General features: G+C 37.3%; 1 protein-coding gene across 1 annotated transcript in view; it reads right to left on the reverse strand.

Annotated features, from left to right (window-relative positions):
- Positions 1 to 24,683, reverse strand: part of KCNH5 (potassium voltage-gated channel subfamily H member 5) — a gene marked incomplete at both ends in the record, with an annotated part of 361,648 nt that overhangs the window by 257,411 nt on the left and 79,554 nt on the right. Inside the window, one exon of the mRNA XM_079700833.1 lies at positions 9,154 to 9,580. Coding sequence (XP_079556959.1) covers positions 9,154 to 9,580 — 427 coding nt within the window. The remainder of the gene's footprint in view (positions 1 to 9,153; positions 9,581 to 24,683) is intronic.

The raw sequence follows: 24,683 nt of genomic DNA on the forward strand, positions 1-24,683 counted from the left end.
CACTTTCTCCTAGAAACCTTCCTGGATTACTCAGGCTGAGGCAGGTGAACTTGTTTATTCATTTGTTTATTCAACATATGTTTACTTAGTACAGCTACCAACTAGGCATAATACTTTGTGCTAAAAATACAATAAACAGGACAAGCAGAGACTCTATTCTTACCAGCCTTACTCTTCATCCCAAGTTCCTTATCCACCTGTTCAAAGTCTTAGCTCTTAGTTCACAGTACAAAAAGAGATGAGATGAAGATAGAGATGGAGATGGAGAGGGAGATGGAGATGGAGAGATAGGGACGGGGACGGCGATGGGGATGGGGACTGAGATGGGAATGGAGATGGGGTTGAAAAGAATGAGAGAGGGAGAGAGAGAGAGGATTCAGTGATATTTTTTTGTCTGACACTCACCATACCGCTAACTTATTGAGGGCTAGGAAGTATCCAGGCTGTCTCCCTAATACCAATAACTACCAGAACACCTGGCATAATGCTGAATGAATCCAATAATTTTGAGAACAAGGTAGTTCCAGAGACCAAATCCTTGCACAGAGGTGGGCTACTTAATAGGCAAATGAGAAAATTTCCTGTTGTTTTCTGGGAAAACTCAAACTTTGTAGAATCTGAGAGGTTTTGTGAAAATGTGACTAGGCATAAAAAGAAACATGAGTATAAAAGAACATTCCTTCAAAAGATACAAGTTCTATTTTCAATAAGAAACAGGGAGTAAAGTCCACTTCACAGTCTTTTTCAAACTACTGGACTGTACATCTGAAACTACTAAACCATAAAAAAGGTGCCTATAACCCTGAACTTTGGGCTCCACGAAATATTTTTCTTCATGGGATACTCAGCTCATTAAAGAAAAGAGAAGAGAAAAAGAAAAAGTCTTTTTTACAAGCAGGGGTAAAGCAGATACAAAGAATTGACCCAGTTTCTAAAATAAACATTAAGCTTAAAGCTCTCTCCATCTGGTTAAAACTAAAACCAGAATTAAAAATCAGGATGTTCACACTCCATTTCCTACCTACACCACAATAGTGAGGGCAAGAAAAAATTTAACATATAACTTAATATTGTATCTGTGTCACCTAAAGTTTCATGTTAAGATTTGTAAAGAAACTTTTTTTAATTTTGGAAAAGTGTAACAACTCACTTTTAACCTGCCTAGATATCCATCCAGGCCAAATATCCTTCAGAGTCCCCACTGGGCACTCTCCCTGGGGTCTATTCCTATGCCCTGAGGCAAATGCCTTCCAGTCTTCCTAGCTTCATAACTTCTATATGGAAAAACACTTTTCTTTCCAAAAGTATACTTTTTTTCTCCATAATATTCCCTGAAGTTCTTCCCTCTAAACTCTTTATTAAATATATTCCATATAAGACACATCTTATTCTCCATAAAACAAAATGTGCACTGTATATGAAAAGCCCTAAAACTTTTAAGTGACACCCCTTCCTTTTCATATTAACCTCATCTCCAATAACCAGTCCAATTCTAAGGACAGTGGCACAACTGCACTAACCGAATCTTAGATATACAGAATGTTAGTACTGAAAGGAACCTTAAAAGTCATTTTTCTCAAATCTTCATTTCACACTTGAAAAAATTAAAACCCAAAGAGATCCAAAAACTATCCAAGGTCACACAGGCCTTTGCTCCACCTTATTCTGTATTCTCCCAATCTCTGAGTCTCGCCATCTTGTATTTATTTCCATTTCCTATGGAAGGTTTGAGGGCAATGCCCATAATCTCAGCTTGGCTTTTATCTGAACCCCACAGAGAGTGCTAACTGAGCCCATGAACTGGAGAATATGATGTGTGGCATCAGTCTCCGCTGCGTAATGCTGAGTGACCAGTGTGTAACTAAGTGCTCCCTGGTGGCTCTTAACCACCCACATGGAGATTCAAATTTCCTGTCATACACATCCCACTCCCATGCTATTCTTCTAAATGTGCTAAACCATTTGCCAGTGAATTACAGAAAGTCCTTAGACTGTTTGAGCTATCATGGATTACATCCTATTTAAAAATTGCAGGGCTTCCCTGGTGGCGCAGTGGTTGAGAGTCCGCCTGCCGATGCAGGGGACACAGGTGCGTGACCCGGTCCGGGAAGATCCCACATGCCGCGGAGCGGCTGGGCCAGTGAGCCACGGCCGCTGAGCCTGCGCATCCGGAGCCTGTGCTCCACAATGGGAGAGGCCGCAACAGTGAGAGGCCCGCGTACCGCAAAAAAAAAAAAAAAAAAAAAAATTGAAGATTAGCATTATTATAACTGGGTTTCCTCTCTACCAATTAAACCTCGGCAATTTCCATATTTCATATTTTCATATTTGTAGTTTTTCATTTTGCTTTGCTTTACTTTTAAGGACTTAGTTTGCATGGCATCCTACCAGGACAGATTCTGAGTGTCATATACCATGTGAGGTAGGCTGCCTCAATTTAGCAACTAAGCAGACAACAATGGAAAGAGTGAAAAATGTTTTTAAATAAAATAAATACCCAAATACTTATAGTCCTTTGAAATATACTGTCTACATGTTTACTAATGTATTTAATATTTTATAGTATATTAAAACAAAACAAAGCAAACAAAAGCAAACTAATTTATGGTTGGACAGGATTTATGGCAAAAAGTTATTCATATTTTTATTTTGTTTCTTTTTTTATAAAATTGTAGTGAAAGATGCAAATGTAAAGTTTTTTATAATTGTTGGATTAAACTAAAATATTTTATGTGATTACTTAGTAATGAAGAAGGAGCTAAGCAACTGCTTTCTTGATAAATCTTTAAAAGGATTCATAAAAATACATTAAGACAAAAAGGATAATCATATCAGAATATTCCAATTCATATTCCTTTGTTTTATAGCCATCAAAACAAATCATCAGTGTATGAAGGTGCTTTCTAAATAGAAGCAAAATCAGTCAGTCTGCTAATCTTTGGGGAAAAAAAGAAAGTTACTAGGGGCTCAATAATAAGATTATACAAATGAAATGGATTTGAAAATATTTCAGGAAGGCACCACTAAGTATTTACTGAGCAAATTAGCAGAGATTACCCACATCTTGATCTAAAAAATAAGGTATGCTATTCTCCACAACTGCTGTAGAACTAAACTTCGAAAATGCTCTTTTTCACAAAAGCCCTTTAGTAGTGAATTTCATGAATATCAGCAGAGTAGTCAGGTTCACTCAGAACTGACTGTCCTGGGGTAGTAATGGCTGCTACCAGAACCAAGGAGTGCACTCAAGGCATACAGCATGCCAAAACTAAGAGAAGACAAATTTGAAGTAAAAAACACATGGTGGTAGGCCTATGTAAGGCACAACACTTCCAGATCTGGAATCTGAGCAGGAGGGTTCTCTACCTTGAGGGAATGTAGGAACAAAGGATATAAGCCTAAGAAATCCCTAGATAGCAGGTAAGAGAAATACTCTGGGATCCTGCTGACATAGAAGGGATCAAGGGGAAACATAAGGTGACTGGGATTGAAGGGAGGCCATGGTCATAAACTTTGTTTGAAGATTTGTCTGATATCAACAAGGAGACCTTTGAGACTGTGGTCCAGGACAGAGTCTACATGCAATTTAGCATCAAGGGGAAATCTAACAGGGAAGAGCGAATTCTGACTCCATGTTGGTTCTGTTTCTTTAACTTTTACCTTTGCTTTTCATTGCTTTTCTTATCATAATCACTATCTACAGCTGTAAGTATATATAATGGCCTGCCACAGGGAACCCTGACCCTCTGCCTGACAAACTAAAAGGCCTTTGTTCAGCTCACAGAGAGATATTCTGACCCTGCCCACCTGTGAATGGCTGCAGAAAAGAAGAAATTAACACATCCCCTCCCTGATGCAGGCCAAGCAAGAAAATTTTGCAAGACAAATGGCCTTTTTACTTTTCTTCCTCAACTCTTCGCAGCCTCTCTGTTCTATAAAAGAAACTGGCATCCAGACCCCGATAAGATGGTTTTTTGGGTACACTAGTCCGCCATCTTCTCGGTCTGCCGTCTTTCCTTGCCTCAACACCTCGTTTACCGATTTATTGGCCTGTCTCGCGGTGAACAGAGCGAGCTTGGACTCAGTAACAGAAAGAACCGAGGAGTCTCAGAGGAAAGGCCATTAAAGAAAGAAGAAGGCTCAGAAAATCTCTAGGAACTGGAATTGCTGCCACTGAAATTTTTAAATTTTGCTGGAAGGCACAAAAATTTCAGATGACTTTCTCCAGAAAAATGAAGCTATCATTTACAAGCAGTGATTACTTTCTCAACAGAAAATAGGCACTTGGTATCTCCAACAACTTTTGACAAAACATCTTTCTCAGTTATTGAGTTATAAGGTTACGAGTGGTGCTTCTCAAATAGCCGGCACAGATTGACTATATCCTAGCACAGCTGAAAGCATAAACGGGTTTTCTATCTCCCTCTTCCCTTACTCCCCTTCTCCATCACACACTCACACACACACACACACACACACACACACACACACACACACACGTGCGTGCACGCTAAATCCCTGGCTAGGTCTGTGGCTGGTAACACATATTAGGTTTTGAGAACACTGATGGTTTTTTTTCCTTTGTTTTCCCTGGTGCTATTGAAACTGAGCAGGGCCCTATGGGGCTCCCAGGCACAGAGGCATTTTTGTCCCCCATTTCTTATAGGCAAGACTCCAGCCTCCATGACCTTCCCTGAGTTCCAAAGGGCAGATTTGACCAGTTGCAAATCAAGGGAGGAGCAGCCAGGAAACCACCTGAGGCAAGATTAAAGGGACCAGAGAAACTCATCAAGATTAGGAGAGTGACCACCTGAGACCCTGCACACACCCTAATCTTGTCAGCAACCCCACCCTTTTGAAACTGCAGAAGAAAGAAGAATGCAGGACTGCTACCACCTTGATCCTTATCATATACCCCTGATCCTGAGCCCTGACTATAGGACCCCTCCCTATTCCCCAGGGAGTGGGGCATAGTTCTTGAGGTGCTACCCTGCTGCGTTCCCCTCTTTGCCTGGCAAAGAATAAAGCCACCCTTTCTTTCTCCTCCAAAACTCTGTCTCTGTATCTCACTTTGGCATCGGTGTACAGGGAGCCAAGATTCTGGCAACACTATCTCAGGAAAAAAATTATACTAAGATCACAAACAGCTGAAATAGCCACATTTGGTTGATATTTTGTGCATGTGTGTCTAATAAGTTTTGGAATTGTGGGAAGTTACTGTAACACTTCATGGGTCTTAACAGTTTTCTACCAGCTTCTTGGGTTGTTGCAAAGGAAATATTCCATGAAATTACTAAGGACCCAAGAACTAAGAAGGAAATTAAAAGGCATCTCCTTGGAACATTCTGGCTATAGAAGCTGGATTTGTTCAGAGGCATAAAAAGAAAACCAAATTCGAGAGGTAAAAGATGTCAGATATTGGTTTATTCAGGTGTTGAAAGGAGATAGCAGAAATTCAGGAAGAAAAGGATTCACTTTATGACCAGAACTTCATCTTGAAATTAAGACAGGAACTGACGAAGAGAGGAGAAAGACATTTTGATATAGCAGTATAATTAGCCATACATGAAGAAGAGAAGAATGGGACCAACTCTGAACTAAACGAAGTAATGAAAACTCAACTGAATCTATGTGAAAATTTCCAATGTAGGTAAATTCAGAACGTAGATGGTAAAAAAAAAAAAAAAAAAAAATGGTGGGAGAAAGGGTTGTTGGTGCTTCTAAGGACTAGCCTCTCAGAATTTATTATCAGGCCTCATGAGAGACTTAAGATTGGGGCAATCCAGCTGACGGAGCTGCTACACTACCACAGGCAGACAATACAGGTGAGCTCACCAGGGCTTTCACAAAGGAATCATGGCTAAAATTCAAAAAGAGTGTGCATTTTTCTGTATGTATATTCATCAGAGACCTAACTGGGGTGGATTCAATGACAGGAGATTCTTATTATAATCATCAGGGACACCTTCAACTTCATTCATTCATACAACAAATTTAGATTGAGCATGCAGGCCAAGCAAGAAGATTTTGCAAGAAAAATGGCCTTTTTACTTTTCTTCCTCAACTCTTCACCTCTCTGTTCTATAAAAGAAACTGGCATCCAGACCCCGATAAGATGTTTTTTTTGGGTACACTAGTCCGCCATCTTCTCGGTCTGCCATCTTTATTATTTAGAAGTTGAGTATATAGAGGCAAAAAAGGTAGACAAAGCCCCTAGTGTCATGGAGCTTACATTCTGAAGAAAAGAAAAACAGAGTAAACATGGTTTCAGGTCTTGGTAGATACAATGAAGGAAAAGATTAAAGGGAAGAGAATAAGAGTGATTGGCATTGTGGTGGTTTTTTATAGGAGGGTAGCATTGAGAAGAATTTCTGAAGAAGTGGTTTGAATGGAGTATTTTGAAGGTAAAGCCAATAAACTTGTTATGAATAGATGTAATACATGAGAAAAACAGGCAACTAGGATGATTCCCAAGTTTTGGGGCCTGAGAAACAAAGTAAATAATGGTGTCCTTCAACTCTACATAGGTTTTATTTTTCTGTTATTCTCTTGTTGAAAAATCAAACTACACTAGTATGTCTACTCTGCAAAATAGTTTGACAATTTCTTTAAAAAAATAAATAGACACTATATGTCCCAGAAATCTCTTTTCTGGGTATTTATACCAGAGAACTAAAAACTTATGTCCAAACAAAAAACTACACAAATGTGCATGAAGTTTTATAGTAATAGCCAAAAACTAGAAATAATCAAAATGTCCTTCAATAGATGAATGATTAAACAGCAGTATATCCAAACCATGGAATACTACTCAGGAATAAGAAGGAACAAACTATTAATACACTCAACAACTCAGATGGATCTCAAGGGACTTATGCTGAGTGGAAAAGGCCAATTTCAAAAAATCACACTTTGCATGATTCTATTTATATAGCATTTTCAAAATTAAAAAATTATATAGATAAAGAACAGATCAGTAGTTTCCAGGGTTAGGGAGGCTTGGGGGAAGCCCATGAGTGTGACATGAGGGAGATCTCTGTGGTAATGGATCAATTCTGTGTCTTGATTTCAGAGGTGGTTACAGAATCTACACATGTGACAAAACAACACAGAACTATATACACACATGGTACTAATGCCAATGTTGATCTTGTACTAGAGTCATATAAGATATAACTATTGGAGGATACTAAGGGAAGGGCACAAAGGCCCTCTCTATACTGTCTTTGCAACTTCCAGTGAATCTATAATTCAAAATAAATTTTTTAATCTAACTATGCTCAAGTATAAGGCAAAATGCATTATATAAATATTAAAAGTAGTACAGTAATAAATACTATATCTGACAAAATGTTGTCTTCTGAATTTATAAAGCACCATTTTTGCCAGTACATCTTACCACTTTCAGTGTGTAGGCAGTAGTTTAATTAAGAGATCATCAAGATCTCTTTGTAAGAACATTTTCCTCCTAAAAGCCTCTGGAGGAAACAGCACTTGGAATTCTCACTCTCCCTCTGTTACTTTTAAGCAGCGAAGAGAACCTGTGTGTTCTTGTTTCTGTACCTGTACAAAGGAGTACAGAAGGCTAAACAACTGTTAACATTGGTGACCAATAGCTTGCAGACATTATGAACTCTGAAAAGTACCTTGTTTAGACCCAAGATATTGACCTTTCACAAGTCAGCTGACATTCCTGGACTCTAACATTTTTACCATTAGTGTCATAATATAAAATTCTATAATGTGGTATCTCAAAAAGGACGGCTTAGACCAAAAACCAATTACCATGACCCAGAGGCTTAAAAGGTGCTAATAACACTAATCATAACTCCAGTCCTGGGACTTCCCTGGTGATCCAGTGGTTAAGAATCCGCCTTCAATGCAGGGGACACAGGTTTGATCCCTGGTTGGGAAACTAAGACCCCATATGCCGCTGGACAACTAAGGTCCCACATGCCACGGGGCAACTAAGCCCGCGCACTGCAACTACTGAGCCCACACGCTCTGGAGCCCATGCGCCACAACTAGAGAGAAGCCTGCACACCACAACTAGAAAAGCCCGCGTGCCGCAACAAAAGATCCCGTGTGTGGCTTCCCTGGTGGCGCAGTGGTTGGGAGTCCGCCTGAGGATGCGGGGGACACGAGTTCGTGCCCCGTTCCGGGAGGATCCCACGTGCCGTGGAGCAGCTAGCCCCATGAGCCATGGCCACTGGGCCTGCGCTTCCGGAGACTGCTCCGCAACGGGAGAGGCCACAACAGTGAGAGGCCCGTGTACCGCAAAAAAACAAAAAACAAAAAAAAAACCCTCCAGTCCTAAGGTTACTCTAGGTCTCAGAACTAGGTTTGGATAAATCATCAAAGTCAACATGAGGGTGTGTATGGTGATGAAGTCTCCCTCAAAAATCTCCTTTTTTCAACATTTTCTTTTGTATGTATTTCCTTAATTCTGATCTTCTGTATCATCCAGTCTCAGTCTGAGGATAGAATACTTGGTCCTTCACTCCTATAGAGAGAATTCTACTCCCAAGAACGTCATCAAGACATTTAGTACTCAGATCTGTATGCTACATCCTAGACACTTTTGTCATTGCTGAATAAGCTTACATTTACTAATACTTTCATTCTCTCAGACCGGAATATATTCCAGCTAGAATTTTGTAATGGAGACTAGATTTATAAACTCTTTGCCTAGTCTTAATTGTAAAAGCCTACATAAAACTGATTATTACATAAAACATTTTCTAAACAGGGTATCTCACATCAGATCCTGTCTACTTTTTCAGAATTTTATGCATTGCCCACAAAACCTATGGAATATGCCAGATGCTGCCTTTCTAGATATTGGTCTCCTTTTGGAAATAGCTCTGCCAGGTACAATGCTATGACCAGAATTAAATCAAAGAGTTCCCATTCTAATTTTTGTATCAGTCCATTCATACTACTTTGCATGTGCTAAAACATCCTAAAAAGTAAAATATATTATTTTGCCTTTTTATTTTCTAAGGCTGAATAAAAATTAAACCAATGTAAATTATATGAATTAAACATTTTTCTGAAGACAAAGTAGTTTCATTTACTCCTGTCAGAGACTGGAGCCTGGAGAACTATCAACAACAATAATTTTTTTAAAAAAAGAAAATAAAAGATACTTACAGCCAACCATCATCATGGCCACGGAAAACATCTTTTCCACATCTGTGGTAGGAGCTATGTTTCCAAATCCTATGGTTGTAAGGCTTGTCATGGTAAAGTAGAGAGAGGACACATACAGTGAATCCTTGCTGGGTCCTCCTTCCCATATCCCTGCACTGGTATTGTATCGATACGGAGTCCCAATGCTCAAGGCCAGCTGGTAGAGCCAACTGTCTATTTGGATGGTGTTTGTAACTTCATCGATGACCTCATAGTCCCCAATGCTGTACCATATGCAGGCCAGCCAGTGAGCAACTAGTCCAAACACACACACCAGGAGCACAAGGACCGCTGCTCCATACTCTAGGTAATGGTCCAATTTCCTGGCAACACGGCCCAGTCGCAAGAGACGCACCACTTTTAAAGAACTGAAGAGACTGCTGATTCCCTGAATTAAAAAAAAAAGAAATGACACAACACTTTCAGAAAAGAAAAGGCTAAGGAAAACAATACAGTGGTTCATCTTAATGAACTCAATCACCATTTATATACTAAGAACACACACATACTACAGCTCCGACTTTAAGTCAACAACAACAAAAAGCTGAAGTGATAAAGAAACTTTTTAAATGCAGATTCCTTCCCACCTGGAAATAAGATATTTGTAGATTATTAGATAAAAAAACTTTTCATTAGGTAAGGAAGACGGAGTTTATTTTCATAACTGGAGTATAAATAGCACAGAGAAAAACCAAAGGAGAAAATAGCTCAAAGGCAATATACTCAAGAGTATAGAAATAGGGTGATGAATTTAGACCTTTTATTTCTTCTTCCTACAAAACTTTTCCTGTACTCTAAAAGATTTAATTTTATTTCTTACTTTATAAATGCTATGAACAGCAAAACTTCTGAAAAAAGAATCCTAGTTTTACTGTCAAGCAAACAGGAAATACTTCTGTGTATATTAAAATGAGCAAATGCCATTATTTCCACCACCTCCTGCCACAGTTATGATAAGCACTAAATTTGTAGAGCTGTGAAAAAGTGAAGAGTTGAACCTAGAATGGGAACATACCTACAGAACTCTATCATCTTCTGGAAAGAGTCAGTGAAAAGAATACTATAAGGGAATGGCAGCAAGAAAATTCATATTTTGTTAAGAGCTTAAAACATCAAATATAGCATTATCCAAATGGAAACATAGCATAGACTTTATTCAATCAGTGAAGTTCTCAAAGTTACTTTTTGAGGAAGCATGTGATAAGCCACCCAGGTAGAGAGGGTAAAGCCATTCCTGGTGCATGAGGGAAAGATAAAGCAGTGACCCAGGACCCTCTCATCTGATCATCACCTCCAAGTCTCACAGAATCCATGACTTCCTTACTTCTAATTCTATATCCCAGGGAGGTGACAAGGCATCTGACATAACCTACTCTGAACTTAAGTCTGATCAACAGGGAGGAACTGGTTGGTATAGTAGAACAGATGTAACATTAATGAGACTCTAATTATGGCATCATAAAGTTACAGTGAAAAAAGGCTGGGAGTGCATTTGGTTATACTCTATATGATAGTATATATTTGAAATTTTGCAAAATAAAAATTTGAAATAGAGAGAGAGAAAACAAAGAGAAGTAAAAACAGGAGACCTTATGGAAGCAAAAAAGGAACAGGAGCATCCAGACAGTTTTCTGTCTCAACCTCAATAACCTTAGGCCTGGCTCTATTTCTATTCCTACTCTCAAATGCTGCGGCATATACGCAGCCTTAAATCAATTCTTATTTCACTTGAACACTTGGGCAAGGCAGGGATATTGAACTTTAGACAGTAAGAGTAGCATTAATAAAATTCAGAAGATGAACTGGCATAATTCAATGAAATGAGATGTTGAAAGGTAAGAAGATTCAAGAGAGCTTGGAAGCTCTTAAAAAAGGAACTACATAATCATGAACAAGAAAGACAAAAATATGTTTTTGTTGAGCATTTCTATATGGCAGGCTCTGAGTTGTGTCCTGGGGACATTAAGACAAATATGCCTTGCTTCTGCTCTAAAGAAACCCATAGTCAAAATGCATGAAAAACTCAGAGGGTTAAATTAAAAAATAAAAATAGTGTTATGGTAGATGTTGTCCTCCACTTAGCTCCAATTTTTAAAGGAACTGTGCTAGTTCTATTTAAATACTGGGTTGGCCAAAAAGTTCATTCGGGATTTTCTATAAGATCTTACAAAAACCCGAACGAACTTTTTGGCCAATACAATACTACAGAGAAAATTATTTCTACTGGAATTCTTTTTTCTAAACACAGCTAAAAACAAAAGAAGAAAAAACAGAGAGGAAACCTTTAACCCCATTTAAACTAAAAACTAGTCACAACCCTCAAGTAGAATGTAAAGAATCAGGACCCACTCGAATTAGGCCCAGATAACAGGAGGACACACTCTCCTGACCTCTGATGTAGGCAGATCTCTCCAAGAGGAGGTGATCCACCCTGAGGGGTACCTACTCTGGACTCCACTTAATCAAAAAGCACCATTTTCTATAGCCATGTCCAATATTATTCAAATGTTACAAAATGTTTGGTAAGTATTGTAAACTCTCTCTGTCATGGGTTCTATGTCACCACTTTCTCCTAGATCTTAGCCAACTCCCGAGCTGACATCTCTTTCAAAATCATTTTCTGGAGCTAACCTTATCCATGCTTCTTTTATGTGTTAGGATTCTCATTACGATTACCCTCAGCCTCTCCTGGTTGATTTACTGCATGCCCATGTTTCAACTGACTTCTATGAGTTCCTGATACAGAAGCCAAATACCTGCTGTACATTTCCATTTAGATATTCCATAGGCGTTCAAAAGGTAATATGTCCCTACTCTTGGGAACAACATCATTATGAAGCCAGTCTCTCAGACCTGGGCTGAACACCCACTTTCCTGTCACATCCAACCGGTTATCAAGTCTTGAGGATCTCAGCATTCAAAGTGCTCAAAATATACCTGAATAAATCTCTCAAAAATATCTCTTCTTTCTTAATCTCAAGGCCATGCCTTGGTCATGGCTTCATGTTTTTTCTCACTGTGTGACAGGAATAGCCTCTCCATCAGCCATACTACCTCTGTTCTCACTCCCTTTAATTATGTGATCACACTGTAAAGGCTACCAGCCTGCTATTGTTTTACATCATATATATCTAATCATATCCCTCTCTGGTCTAAAATCTTTAGTATTAGCTCATTACCTACAGAATCTAGTATTCACTCCCTACTATGACATGCAAAGCCCTTCAGGACCTAGCATCCAAGTCCTCCTTCTGCTGTCTAGACTCCTGCCATGCTCAACTATGTGTAGTTCCCCGAGTGCCCATGCTGTTTCATGCCACATTAACAATTTGTCCCCTGTACTTAAAGCACTCTTCCCTCCCACTATCTTGGTGGTTGGGGTCTTACTTATAGTTTATGGCAGAGACTCTCTCCTCCATGTCCATTTCCCTGACATCTTCTTTCCTCCCCCACCATCTTCATTGTTACACCCACTGTGAGAGTTAGGTGTCCTTATTTTGTATTATCATGTACCTTTTGCCCATCTCTATTACAACAATCATCATAATAGCACTTTATTACAAGTCTCTGTTTGCATGTATGGTATCCCAGGAAACTCTAAACCCCTTGAAGAATATACCTAGTGTCAATTACAAAGTATGGCATATGGTAATAGGTTAAGCATTCAATACGTTCAATAAATGTATGAAAAACTTTTTATGACACAAGAAAATGTGGGTGGGGTGAGTTGAGTGTGTGGTGGGGCAGGGAGGGGGCATAGTTAATAATCTTATGCGATAGGTATCATTACTAAAACGTAGCCTAGAAACATTAAATAATTTGACTAAGTTCCTGCAGCTGGTAAGAGGAGGGGCCAAGAATCAAATATAGGCAGTCTTGTCCACACTCCTTGCACTTCACTGTCTGACCTCATTCTGAACCTCACTATATCTAGAGCATAATGTGCAATTTAACAAATCACATTTGTACCAGCAGTATTGGCTTAAATACAGGCAGTCTCTATAAGACTGAACAAAGGAGATTAAATACCTTGCCTCCCATTTATTCCCACCCAGGCCCAGCAGTGGCCCACTTAGGGGTCTGTGGAGGCCCCAGAACCCTAGAGAGTCTGCAATTCTCTAACATGGACCAACTCATTTCATTCTCACAGTACCAGGACTCCTATCTCCACTGTTCATAGGCAGACACTGAAGCTCAGACAGGTTACACGACTTGTGTAAAGTCACACAGCTAGCAAGGAATGGACCTAGTCCTTCAGATTCTTCGTGCATTTCCCATAATAGCCAACGGCTGTGCAGTCTTCCTGTCCTTATCCCAATTATCACTGCAATATTAATCTTCTTAAAAGACAGTATCAAGCATATCCTCCACGGACTCATTATAGACATTAAACACAATTTCTACACGCCTTCAAGGTCCACAAACCCATTTCTGTCCACACTGCCAGGTCATTTCCAACCATGCCTTTGCCAAGCAATAGTGCTCCAGTCAAACCAAACTCCTTTTTGCTCTCAAACATAACCCCAAAGTTTCACCTTTTAATTTGTCCACAGTGTCCCTTTCATCTACTTATCAAACCAGAAACTGTTATTCAAAATGAGTAATACAGAAGTGTTTGCTTTATTTGGAAAGTTTTTTTTTAGCTATCTCATTCTCCACTGCTTTGTATCCAAAAGAATTTAATGCAATTACTATGATCAAAACTCAAAGTTAATGACTTTGTTCTAAAATTTGATGAAATACTTAAAACTTGAAACAATCCAAATGTCCATCTCCAGTAGAATGGATAAATAAATTATTGCACCTTCACTCAATGCAATACTATCTAGAAATAAACATGAACAGACTAGAACTATATGAAATAACAAGAATGAATCTAAAAAGTATCATACTGAGCAAAAGAGACTAGACACAAAAGAGTATATATTGCATGATTCCATTTATAAAAGTTTAAATACAAATGGAACTACTCTTAGGCATAAGATGTCATTAGAAGTCAAAGTGGCTTCCTTTGTTTGGGGAGCGGTAGTGACTATGCAAGACATGAGAGGGCTCTGGTAATACTGTTTCCTAATACAGCAGCATTACTAGGAATTACTAGGTGTGTTTGCTTTGTGAAATTCCTTGAGCTCTACATGTAATATTGATGTAATTTTTAAAGAACGTCTTATTTAAATATCAAAACAATGTTACGGAAAATCCATTAGTCACTGTTGTGTTGTTGAGGTTAACATTTCACCATGGTACATAATTCAGATTAATGATTTCTTCTGCATCATGTGATTTGGGGAGGGGGGAAGAGGTGTCATATTCAACTCTATCTAAAATAAGAGATTCTACTTATTTTATAACTCACCCTCATAATCTTTAGCTTGGTCCTCAAATTATACTTTTTTTATATACATAATTTTTTTAAAGATTTTTTTTTTGATGTGGACCATTTTTTAAAGTCTTTATTGAACTTGTTACAATATTGCTTCTGTTTTATGTTTTGGTTTTTTGGCCACGAGACATGTGGGATCTTAGCTCCCCAACCAGGGGTCAAACCCACACCCCCTGCATTGGAAGGTGAAGTCTTAACCACTGGGCTGCCAGGGAAGTCCCCTCAAATTATTTTTAATCCCCTGTTGGGAATTTTAATTTAACCCATATGGTAATACTGGATACTTTGACAGGCCAAAATAAAATGACTCGCTTCTGTACTAACACCTTTTTACAACAACCTCTTGATTCTGTGCTCTCCACCAGTTTTGGCTGCTCATTCATTTTCTGCTTAATTTCACTCCATGCTTGCCAATCTTCCTGTGCCTTCCTCTGCACTCCAGTGGCATTCTGCCTCTCTCCCAACCTCTGAGCTCTTAGCTCACAAATCCCTGGGGTTCCACTGGTGGAAGAGAATATCAAACACATCAAATGCATAATAGAACACAGCAGGGTTAATGGAGAACTTTCAGTCATCAGCCTTCCTTTCTAGCCAGTTTCCTTACTTGAAAAGCCCCTCAGGCCATAGGAGCATAAAGAAAAATAGCCAGGAGATATCTCAGTGTTATTAACTCTTCAGGATATGTTTGTGGATTCCCACATTAAAGAGATGTGGGATGTAATCAGTATAAAAATAATGGCTTACAATGATAAAGCCATTTAAAATACAAATCAATTCTCTCATTTGATTATCACTAAGGATAGTAGGCAGATAACTCAGCTAGTATTCTTTCCTACCTTCTTCCCCTCTTGCTTTATAAACAAAAGAGGAATGATCAAAGAACTTTCTTGTCCAAGGACACATGACAATTAAGTGGGGGTGAGAGAGCAGGAGTACGGACTTATAACATCGAGTTGCTTGGTTTTTCACCTACATCTAGCATTCTTGCACACAGGATGTGTAGTAGATTGTTTGGAAAAAAATAGCTCGGGTCACTTCCTTCCCTGCATCCATACCCTTTGGCAATGTGACTTTGCAACCTCTCCCATCAAAAGATAGGGTCTATTTCCCCATCTTGACTTGAGTCTAGACTGGCCTTATGACTTACTTTGGCCAGCAGAATGTGGTATAAGTGACACTGTGCCAGTTCCAAGCCTAGACCTCAAGAAGCATAGCCTCCAGTCATGGTCTTAGAACCCATGGCCATTCTAAGTTGCCATATGAAGAATGGCAACTAGGCTTTTGGAGGATGAGAGACCATAGGAGCAGCCCTATGACATCCATCTGAGCCGTCCCGGATCAGTTAGTCACCAGCCATCTCAGCAGCCTACCACAGATGTATGGGTGAACTTAGTTAAGCCAAATCTAGCCAAAGTCAGCAGAATCACTCAGTTAGGTCACAGGAGAATTAGTTTAATAAATGGTGATTGTTATTATCCATAAAGTTTTGGAGTAGTTTGTTAGGTGGGAAAAAAAAGCTCACTGATACAAATGTGAGGAAAGCACATGTATTTATGTGCACAGTATTTCATACTTGTTTGACTTAAAATGGGGGCAACATAGATATGTATGTGATATAGAAGTCTCATTTTAACAAGATATTCTTCCAAATAGGTAAGATATGAATATATAAAATAAATTTTAATATGCAATTGTTAGATATTATTTACCTTTTGTATTGGGAAACGTGTCACTATTTTGCTTAGCAAGAATTTATGCCAGTAAATATTCCATGAGAACAAAGAACTCCAAGTTATTACTTCATATACCTCCTAAATAGTTCTTAAATCCAACCCCACCTAAAGCTTGCCCTCACCCTGAGTAACTTCAGTTTCCATGTGGATGACCCCGCTGAAAACCTGGCCTCGCATTTCTCCACCAATTCATCTCTAACAATCTTTTCACTTTTCCTTAGATGCCCACTCCCGCGGTCATAATCTGAAATTTCTCATATCTAAAACATTTTCCGGCTCTGAAATCTTGAATTGAACCATCTTGTATTCTGACCATATCTTCTTCTATGTTGAGCTAAACCGTCCAATTACATCAACATTCAACTTTATTGAATCTCCAGTCTACTGACAGATCTGCTTTTTCCCAATCTATTAACCCCTCCATTCTCCATTTTCTTCTTTATGTGGCCCTATAATTTCAACAACACCATACATCCTGAATTCCTTAGCATGTCTGTCTCTTCATTATAACCTGTATCAAAACCCAAATTCTAACTCAATTATCAGCTTTCTTCAGGGCTGTGTTTAAGAACTGCTTAAGAAAGTAATACAATAGGGCAGATTGATTCCACTAGATATTCATTATCATCAATCTCAAAACATCTCCTAACTACCTAGCAATTTTACTACTTTTCTTATGAATTCATCTATCCACTATATTTTAAACTTTCTCTCCTCTGCTCAAAAATCCAGCCACTCCCCCTTCAACTACATCTTTCCCATAGACATTTAAATATCTCATGTCTCTCCCATTAAAAAAAATGTTACTACTCTCCCCTCCACCTTCCCATTCCAGACATTGCCCCTGGTTCTTTTCTAATATATAAGCAAATATAAGCACTAGCCATTTGATTACACAAACCAGAAACCAAGAAGTATTCATGTTGCCCCTTTCTTTGATATCTCCCATACCCAATTTATCTTAAAACCCTATTAACTTTAACTCCTAAATATCTTTCCAATTTATTCACTTTTCTTCATCGCCACTGACACCATCTTAAACCATGCTACTAGCATCTCTCTCCTAGACCTAAGGAAGTGTTCTAATAAATCTTAAGGCGTTCATTTGACTCCGTCCACTCTATTCTGAACACTATATAAGAGTTATCTTTTGAAGTCACTCATAGTTTAAAATCATACGATAGCTTCCGTTGTTCTAAAATCTGTTTTGGTTTAGTCTAGAGCAGGTCATTTCATTATATAATCTCAAAGGATCAGGTATGTTCCCTTTGTGCCATTTGTCTCTTTCTGATTGTGTATTCATATCATGTTTTGTTCATTCTTTTATCCCCAGCACACACTCTAGAACTCCCTGCCACAGTGTAAGCACCAAATATTTATTAAGAAAATGAATACACTAATTAAAGAATAAACTAACCAACACAGAAATCTCTCATAATAATTTCTGACTCCTCTAGCACTGATATTGTAATTAATAATTAATAGTTATTTAATCTTCATGGGTACCACAATATCAGGCAATTATATAGAAACCACTCTGTTTTATAAGCATTGGGGTCTTATTCTAATTAGATTTTGTATATGAATGACTAAATAGTCCATTTCCATTTCCTTTTGTAGAGTACAATTTAAAGACTGAAAGAAAACTAAGTAAACTAGAAAATGTAGCAAATTACAATTGTTATCTGCATCTCTAACCCATATAACAAGTTCTATTGCCTCCTTCCTATTCAGAACTCACTTCTCCAATTAATGTTACCAAGAGATCCATGGAGAAATAATACTAATTACTCCCTGCATTAGTTAATATGCTTCAGTAGAGAAACTCAATTTAAATAACTTGTGCATACCACGTGTTTTAGTCTATTTATATTCTTATCAATACACAGTGGCATAAGTAGATAGATAGTAGATAGATAGTAGATAGATAGATACATAGATAGACAGACATCTGTTTTAAGCAATATCCATGATATATTAATTTTAAATGTTTCTTATTATGGAAAAAAATGTTCTCATTAATATCCATTGGTGCAGAGTGAATATAAGGCATGATCAAAATATACACCAAAAAAGAGGTATATTGCCTAAGTCTCGATTTTTTTTTCAAATATCATGATATATGCACAAGCAAACCAGGTTGGGAGATGCTTTAAAACCTTCAGTAACTTGTTGCCACCTTTACGATAATACAAACTCCTTAATACAACCTGCCCCTGCCTACTTTTCAAGTCTCCCTTGTGCATCTCTGTCTTCTGCTCTCTGTACTCCAGTTATAGAAAATGTCTTTCCTTTCTTCAAAAATTTTATGTTCGGGCTTCCCTGGTGGCGCAGTGGTTGAGAATCTGCCTGCTAATGCAGGGGACATGGGTTCGAGCCCTGGTCTGGGAAGATCCCACATGCCGCGGAGCAACTAGGCCCATGAGCCACAACTACTGAGCCTGCGCGTCTGGAGCCTGTGCTCCGCAACGAGAGAGGCCGCGACAGTGAGAGGCCCGCGCACCGCGATGAAGAGTGGCCCCCGCTTGCCACAACTAGAGAAAGCCCTCGCACAGAAACGAAGACCCAACACGGCCAAAAATAAATAAATAAACAAATGTGGGGTAAAAAAAAAAAAAAAAAGAAAAACCTTACAGAATTAAAAAAAAAAAAAATTTTATGTTCTCTCTCACCTGGTGGGGTCTCCAAAAGTGAATTTTAAAAACACTCTCCCTAACCCGCTAACTACTCCTTTTGCCTAGTTAATCCTACTCATCTTTCAGGTCTAGGCTTAAATGTCACCTAACCCAGCACCTATAATAACAACACAGGTATAGCTTTCAGAATTCCACAAGGGATATGCTTGGAGTTGTATCAATCAGGGAACCCTTAAGCTGTGGTATCCTCATCAGGTTATTCACAGCTCATTAAAAGTTCTTCATAGTCCAGATGTAATTTACAAATCAGAGATCTTTTTTAAATATAAGTAATACAGCCTAGAAACATAGATAGCATATTTCCTTCATCAGTCCCTGGGAGAACAAAGGAAGACAGTTGATCAAAGGTAAAATCTGTCAATGCAGAAGGAGAAATAGTTTTGTTAACCCTTTATCCACAATGTATAATAAACAAACTTCCTAAAGATGAAAATTTCTAATATAAACATGTTCCTTGTGAGTTAGCATGTGTTATGTGAAAGCAGAGATAAAATCATGGAATAAAATGAAGTAATAGAAAGACCAAAGGGGGTAGGGATGGAGGTTTAGAACTTCCTTCAAAGAAGAGTAAGGAAATGATGTATTCTCAAGCATAGTGATAATTACTATGCAGAAAGATAAAGAACAATTTCTATGCAAGTAACCATAGATAGTTAAGGCAAAAAATTTTAAGGATTATAGTATACATATTGCAATATATTTCAACCTTCTTTGCCTCCATGTCAGAATTATTCCCTAATGTTTAACAATAGGAAGGCTTCATCATGAATGAAGATCAGTTTGGATAAAAATTTCTATTCCTGTAAGCAACAAAATCAAATAAAGGAATCCTATTGCTATCCTGATTGTTTGCAACTTCCTATCCTCCCAAAGCTAATTCCCTCAGTTAGGCAGACTGCTTTGTCTCTGTAGAAAATTAATGCAAAGAATATATCATGGAGCATCACCAAATTTTTCAAATATAAAAAAGATATCGATCTTTAAATCTGTTTATTACCATTCTGTACTGCCAATCTCCACTTGGAATAGAATTTTAAAGTTCAGCCTACTGCCACTATCCTCCAATTTGGAACCTGTGGCTGACTCTTACCCATTCTCCAAATCCTTACCTCATCTCCTCCTTCACACTGACTCCTCCTTTATTCACACTCTTGAATAATTTTTGAGAAAGTTTTTCTCTCAAGCTAGAAGGTAGGTACATTGGAGTTCAGTGACTTTGCCTTGTACACCTTTGTATTCATTAGTCTACAATGTTTTGCACTCCTAGTGGGAGATCCCAGCTTAGGAACCTAAACCCTAAGGTAACCTCTAAACATGTATGGAAAGCTAGCAGTGTAGGTCATATGACTGGAAGATTATTTAAGTGAGAATATTCATGGAAAGGAACTTATGAACAGAGAGGTGAGCATAGCGGCCAAAGGATAATGTCCTACTGTCTGAATGAAGAAGTTTGGGGCACAGATAGGTTATGCCACAAAGACTGCCCTTTGGCCCTAACTTTTCCATTACTAACAAGAAACAGGTATATTTAGGAAACATTGTAAGCTTCAATCCCTCATTCACTTTAATAGAAATATATATAGTATGGCAATTATGTGTCAGGTACTGCAAATCCAGGTTATTAGAAAGACAGAGTCTTTGCATTGAGGAAGCATAAGGTCTAATTTTGATTCCTCCAGAAATATATATAGTATGGCAATTATGTGTCAGGCACTGCAAATCCAGGCTATTAGAAAGACAGAGTCTTTGCATTGAGGAAGCATAAGGTCTAATTTTGATTCCTCTGGAAATGAGCACAGGGTCTAACCCTTAGTTTTCTAAAGATCTTTGTTAGATTTGACTTCTTAACTTGAAGTAGAATTGAAGGTTGAAAAATAGGGTCGCTCATAAACCTTCCCCTGAGCACACAGATGAAAGACAAGTGTTGATAAACCACTAATCCAATCATCGATAAAAATATAAATGGTTTTTTATTATTATTAGAAGCACTAGTGTTATTAATGTGCTTTCTTAAGCAGAGAAGAACTGGGAGGACTTAAAATTGCAGCAAAAGTTTTTAAAGCAGGCTAATAAGAAACTAACAAAGTCCCATATAGAAGGTAAAATCATCCCAGAGATAATACATTTCATTGCATTAAAAGTCTCATACTCTTCAGACTAACTAAGTTTATCAGGGATGAACAGGAGCATTACATAATGATAAAGGGGTAAATTCTCCAAGAAGACATAACAATCCTTATATTGTATGCACCTAACAAGACCATCAAAATATGTGAAGCAAAAACTAATAGAAATGCAAGGAGAAATAAAATGAATCCACTATCATATACTTCAATATCCCTCTGTCAGAGATGGTCAGGTCTAGCAGGCAGAAATCAGTAAGGACAGAGCAGAACTCAACAGCACCATCGATTAGCTGGCTATTATTGACATCTTTGACTACTTTATACAACAACAGCAAAACAACAACAACAACAAAAACCCACATCTTTGTCAAGGTCATGTAAAATATTCACCAAGATAGACCACATCCTGTGCTATAAAACACACCTTAACAAATTTAAAACAATAGAAATCATACAATACCTGATTTTGGATCACAATGAAATTAAACTAGAAATCAATGACTGAAATATACCTGGAAAATCCAAAAATATGTGGAAATTAAACAACACACTTATAAGTAAGACATGGATTAAAGAGAAAATTTCAAGTAAAATTTAATGCTCTTTTAATTAACTGAAACTGAAAATACAACTTAACAAAGTTCATGGGATGCAGCAAAGCAGTACTTAGAGGAAAATATATAACTTAGAATGCATATATTAGAAAGCAATAAAAACTATAATCAATAACCTAAATTTCCACTTTAGCAAACTAGAAAAAGAAAAGCAAATTAAATCCAAAGTAACAAGAAGAAAAGACATATTAAAATATAGCAAAAATCAATGAAATTGAAAACAGGAAATTGGTAGAGAAAATCAACAAAATCTTAAAAGCCTTTTCTTTGATAATATCAATAAAATTGATACACCTCTAGCCACACTAAGAAAAATAAAAAAGAGAGGACACAATTACTAACATGACAAATCAAAGAGAGGATGTCACTACAGATGTCACAGACATTAAAAGGATAATAATAATAACAACAACAAAGTGGAATCATATGAACAACTCTATGCCCGTAAATTTGAGAACCTAGATGATATGGACTAACTCCATGAAAGACACAATCCGCCAAAACTCAAACACATACAAAAATAGATTATTTGAAGAGAACTACATTTATTAAACAAATTGATTCAATAAATTAATAACCTTCCAAAACAGCACCAGGCCCAGATGGGCTCATGAGTGAATTCTACCAGATATTTAGGGAAGAAATTATACCAATTGCCTACAATCTCTTCCAAAAGGTAGAAGCAGAAACAATACTAACTAACCCAGATTTATGAGGCTAGCATTACCCTAATACCAAAAGCAAAGACAATATGAGAAAAGAAAACTACAAAAGAATATCTCTCATGTACATAGATGCAAAAATCCTCAACAAGATATTAGCAAATCAAATCCAACAATATATAAAAATAATTATATAGTATGGCCAAGTAAGATTTATCCTAGGTATGCATGGCTGGTTCGACACTCAAAAATCAATTAATAGAATCCATAACATCACAGACTAAAGAAGAAAAATCATATATTCATATCAATAGATGCAAAAAAAAGGCATTTGACAAAATGCAAAATCTATTCATGATAAAAACTCTCAGAAAACTAGGAAAAGAGAGGAACTTCCTCATCTTGAAAAAGAACATCTACAAAAACCCTACAGCTTATATCATATTACATCATATTTAATGGTGAGAAACTAGAAGCTTTCCCACTAAGATCAGGAACAAGTAGAGAATGTCTATTCTCACCACTCCTATTCAACTTCATACTGGAAGTCCTAGCAAATGCAACAAGAAAAGAAAAGGAAACAAAGTATATACAGACTGGGAAGGGGAAATAGAAAACTGTCTTTGTTTGCAGATGACATAATTGTCTATGCAGAAAATCCAAACAACTTGACCCAGAAAAAAAAAAAAATCCTGGAACTAATTAGCAATTAAAGCAAATTTGCAGGATATATGGTCAACATACAAAAGCCAATCACTTTCCTATATACCAACAATGAACAAGTGGAATTTAAAAACACAATACCATTTACATTAGCACAACAAAAATGAAAAACTTAGATATAAATCTAATAAAAAAATGTACAAGATGTATATGAGGAAAACAATGAAACTCTGATGAAAGAAATCAAAAAAGAACTAAATAAATGGAGCAATATTCCATGTTTATGGACAGAAATACTCAATATTGTCAAGATGTCAATTTTCCTCTACTTGATCTAAAGCTACCAATGTAATCTCAGTCAAAATCCCATTAAGTTATTTTGTGTATATAAATAAACTGACTGTAAAGATTATGTGGAGGGGTAAAAACTGTGCAAAATAGCCAACACAATATTGAAGGAGAAGAACAAAATCAGAGGACAGACACTCAACTATAGTAAGGCTATAGTAATCAAGACTGTGGTATTGGTGGAAAAAAATAAACAAATAGATCAATGGAACAGAATAGAGAGCCCAGATAGACCCCCATAAATATAGTCAACTTATCTTTGACAAAGGAGCAAGGGCAATACAATAAAGAAAAGATAGTTTTTTTCAACAAATGGTGATAGAACACATGGACATCCAATGCAAAAAAATATGAATCTAGTCACAGACCTTATACCCTTCACAAAAATTGACTCAAAATGGATCATTGACCTAAACGTAAAACATAAACTATAAAATTTTGAGAAGATAATGTGGGAGAAAATCTAGGTACTTTGGGCATGGTGATAATTTTTCAGATATAACACCAAAGGCATAATTCATGAAACAAATAATTAATAAACTGGAATTCATTAAAATTAAAAACTGCTCTGTGAAAGATACTGTCAAAAGAATGAGAAGACAATCTACAGACTGGGAGAAAATATTTGCAAAAGACATCTGCAAATAATAAAGGACTATTATCTAAAATATATTTTAAAAAACTCTTAAAACTCAACAATAAGAAAATTAAGAACCCAATTAAAAATGAGCAAAAGATCTGAACAGACACCTGACAAAAGTAGATATTCAGATGGCAAATAAGCATATGAAAAGATGTTCATATATCATTACAAAATTGCATATTAAAGCAACAAGATACCACTACACATCTACTATAATGGCTAAAATCCAAAACACTGATGCTAGTGAGAATGTGTGCCAACCAGAACTCTCATTCATTGCTGGTGGAAACATAAAATGGTAAAACCACTTTGAAAGATAGTTTGGTAGTTTCTTACAAAACTGACATATTCTTACCATATGATCCAGCAACCATGCTTCTTAATATTTACCCAAATGAGCTGATAACTTATGCCTACACAAAAACCTGCATAAAAAAGTTTATAGCAGCTTTACTCATAATTGCCAAAACTTAGGAGCAATCAAGATAGTCTTCAGTAGGTGAATGGATAAACAAGCTGTGATACATCCAGACAGTGGAATATTATTCAGTACTAAAAAGAAATGAGCTATCAGCCATGAAAAGACATGGAAGAACCTTAAATGCATATTACTAAGTGAAAGA

The sequence above is a fragment of the Hyperoodon ampullatus genome, assembly GCF_949752795.1.
Source record: "Hyperoodon ampullatus genome assembly, chromosome: 3".
NCBI lineage: Eukaryota > Metazoa > Chordata > Mammalia > Artiodactyla > Ziphiidae > Hyperoodon > Hyperoodon ampullatus.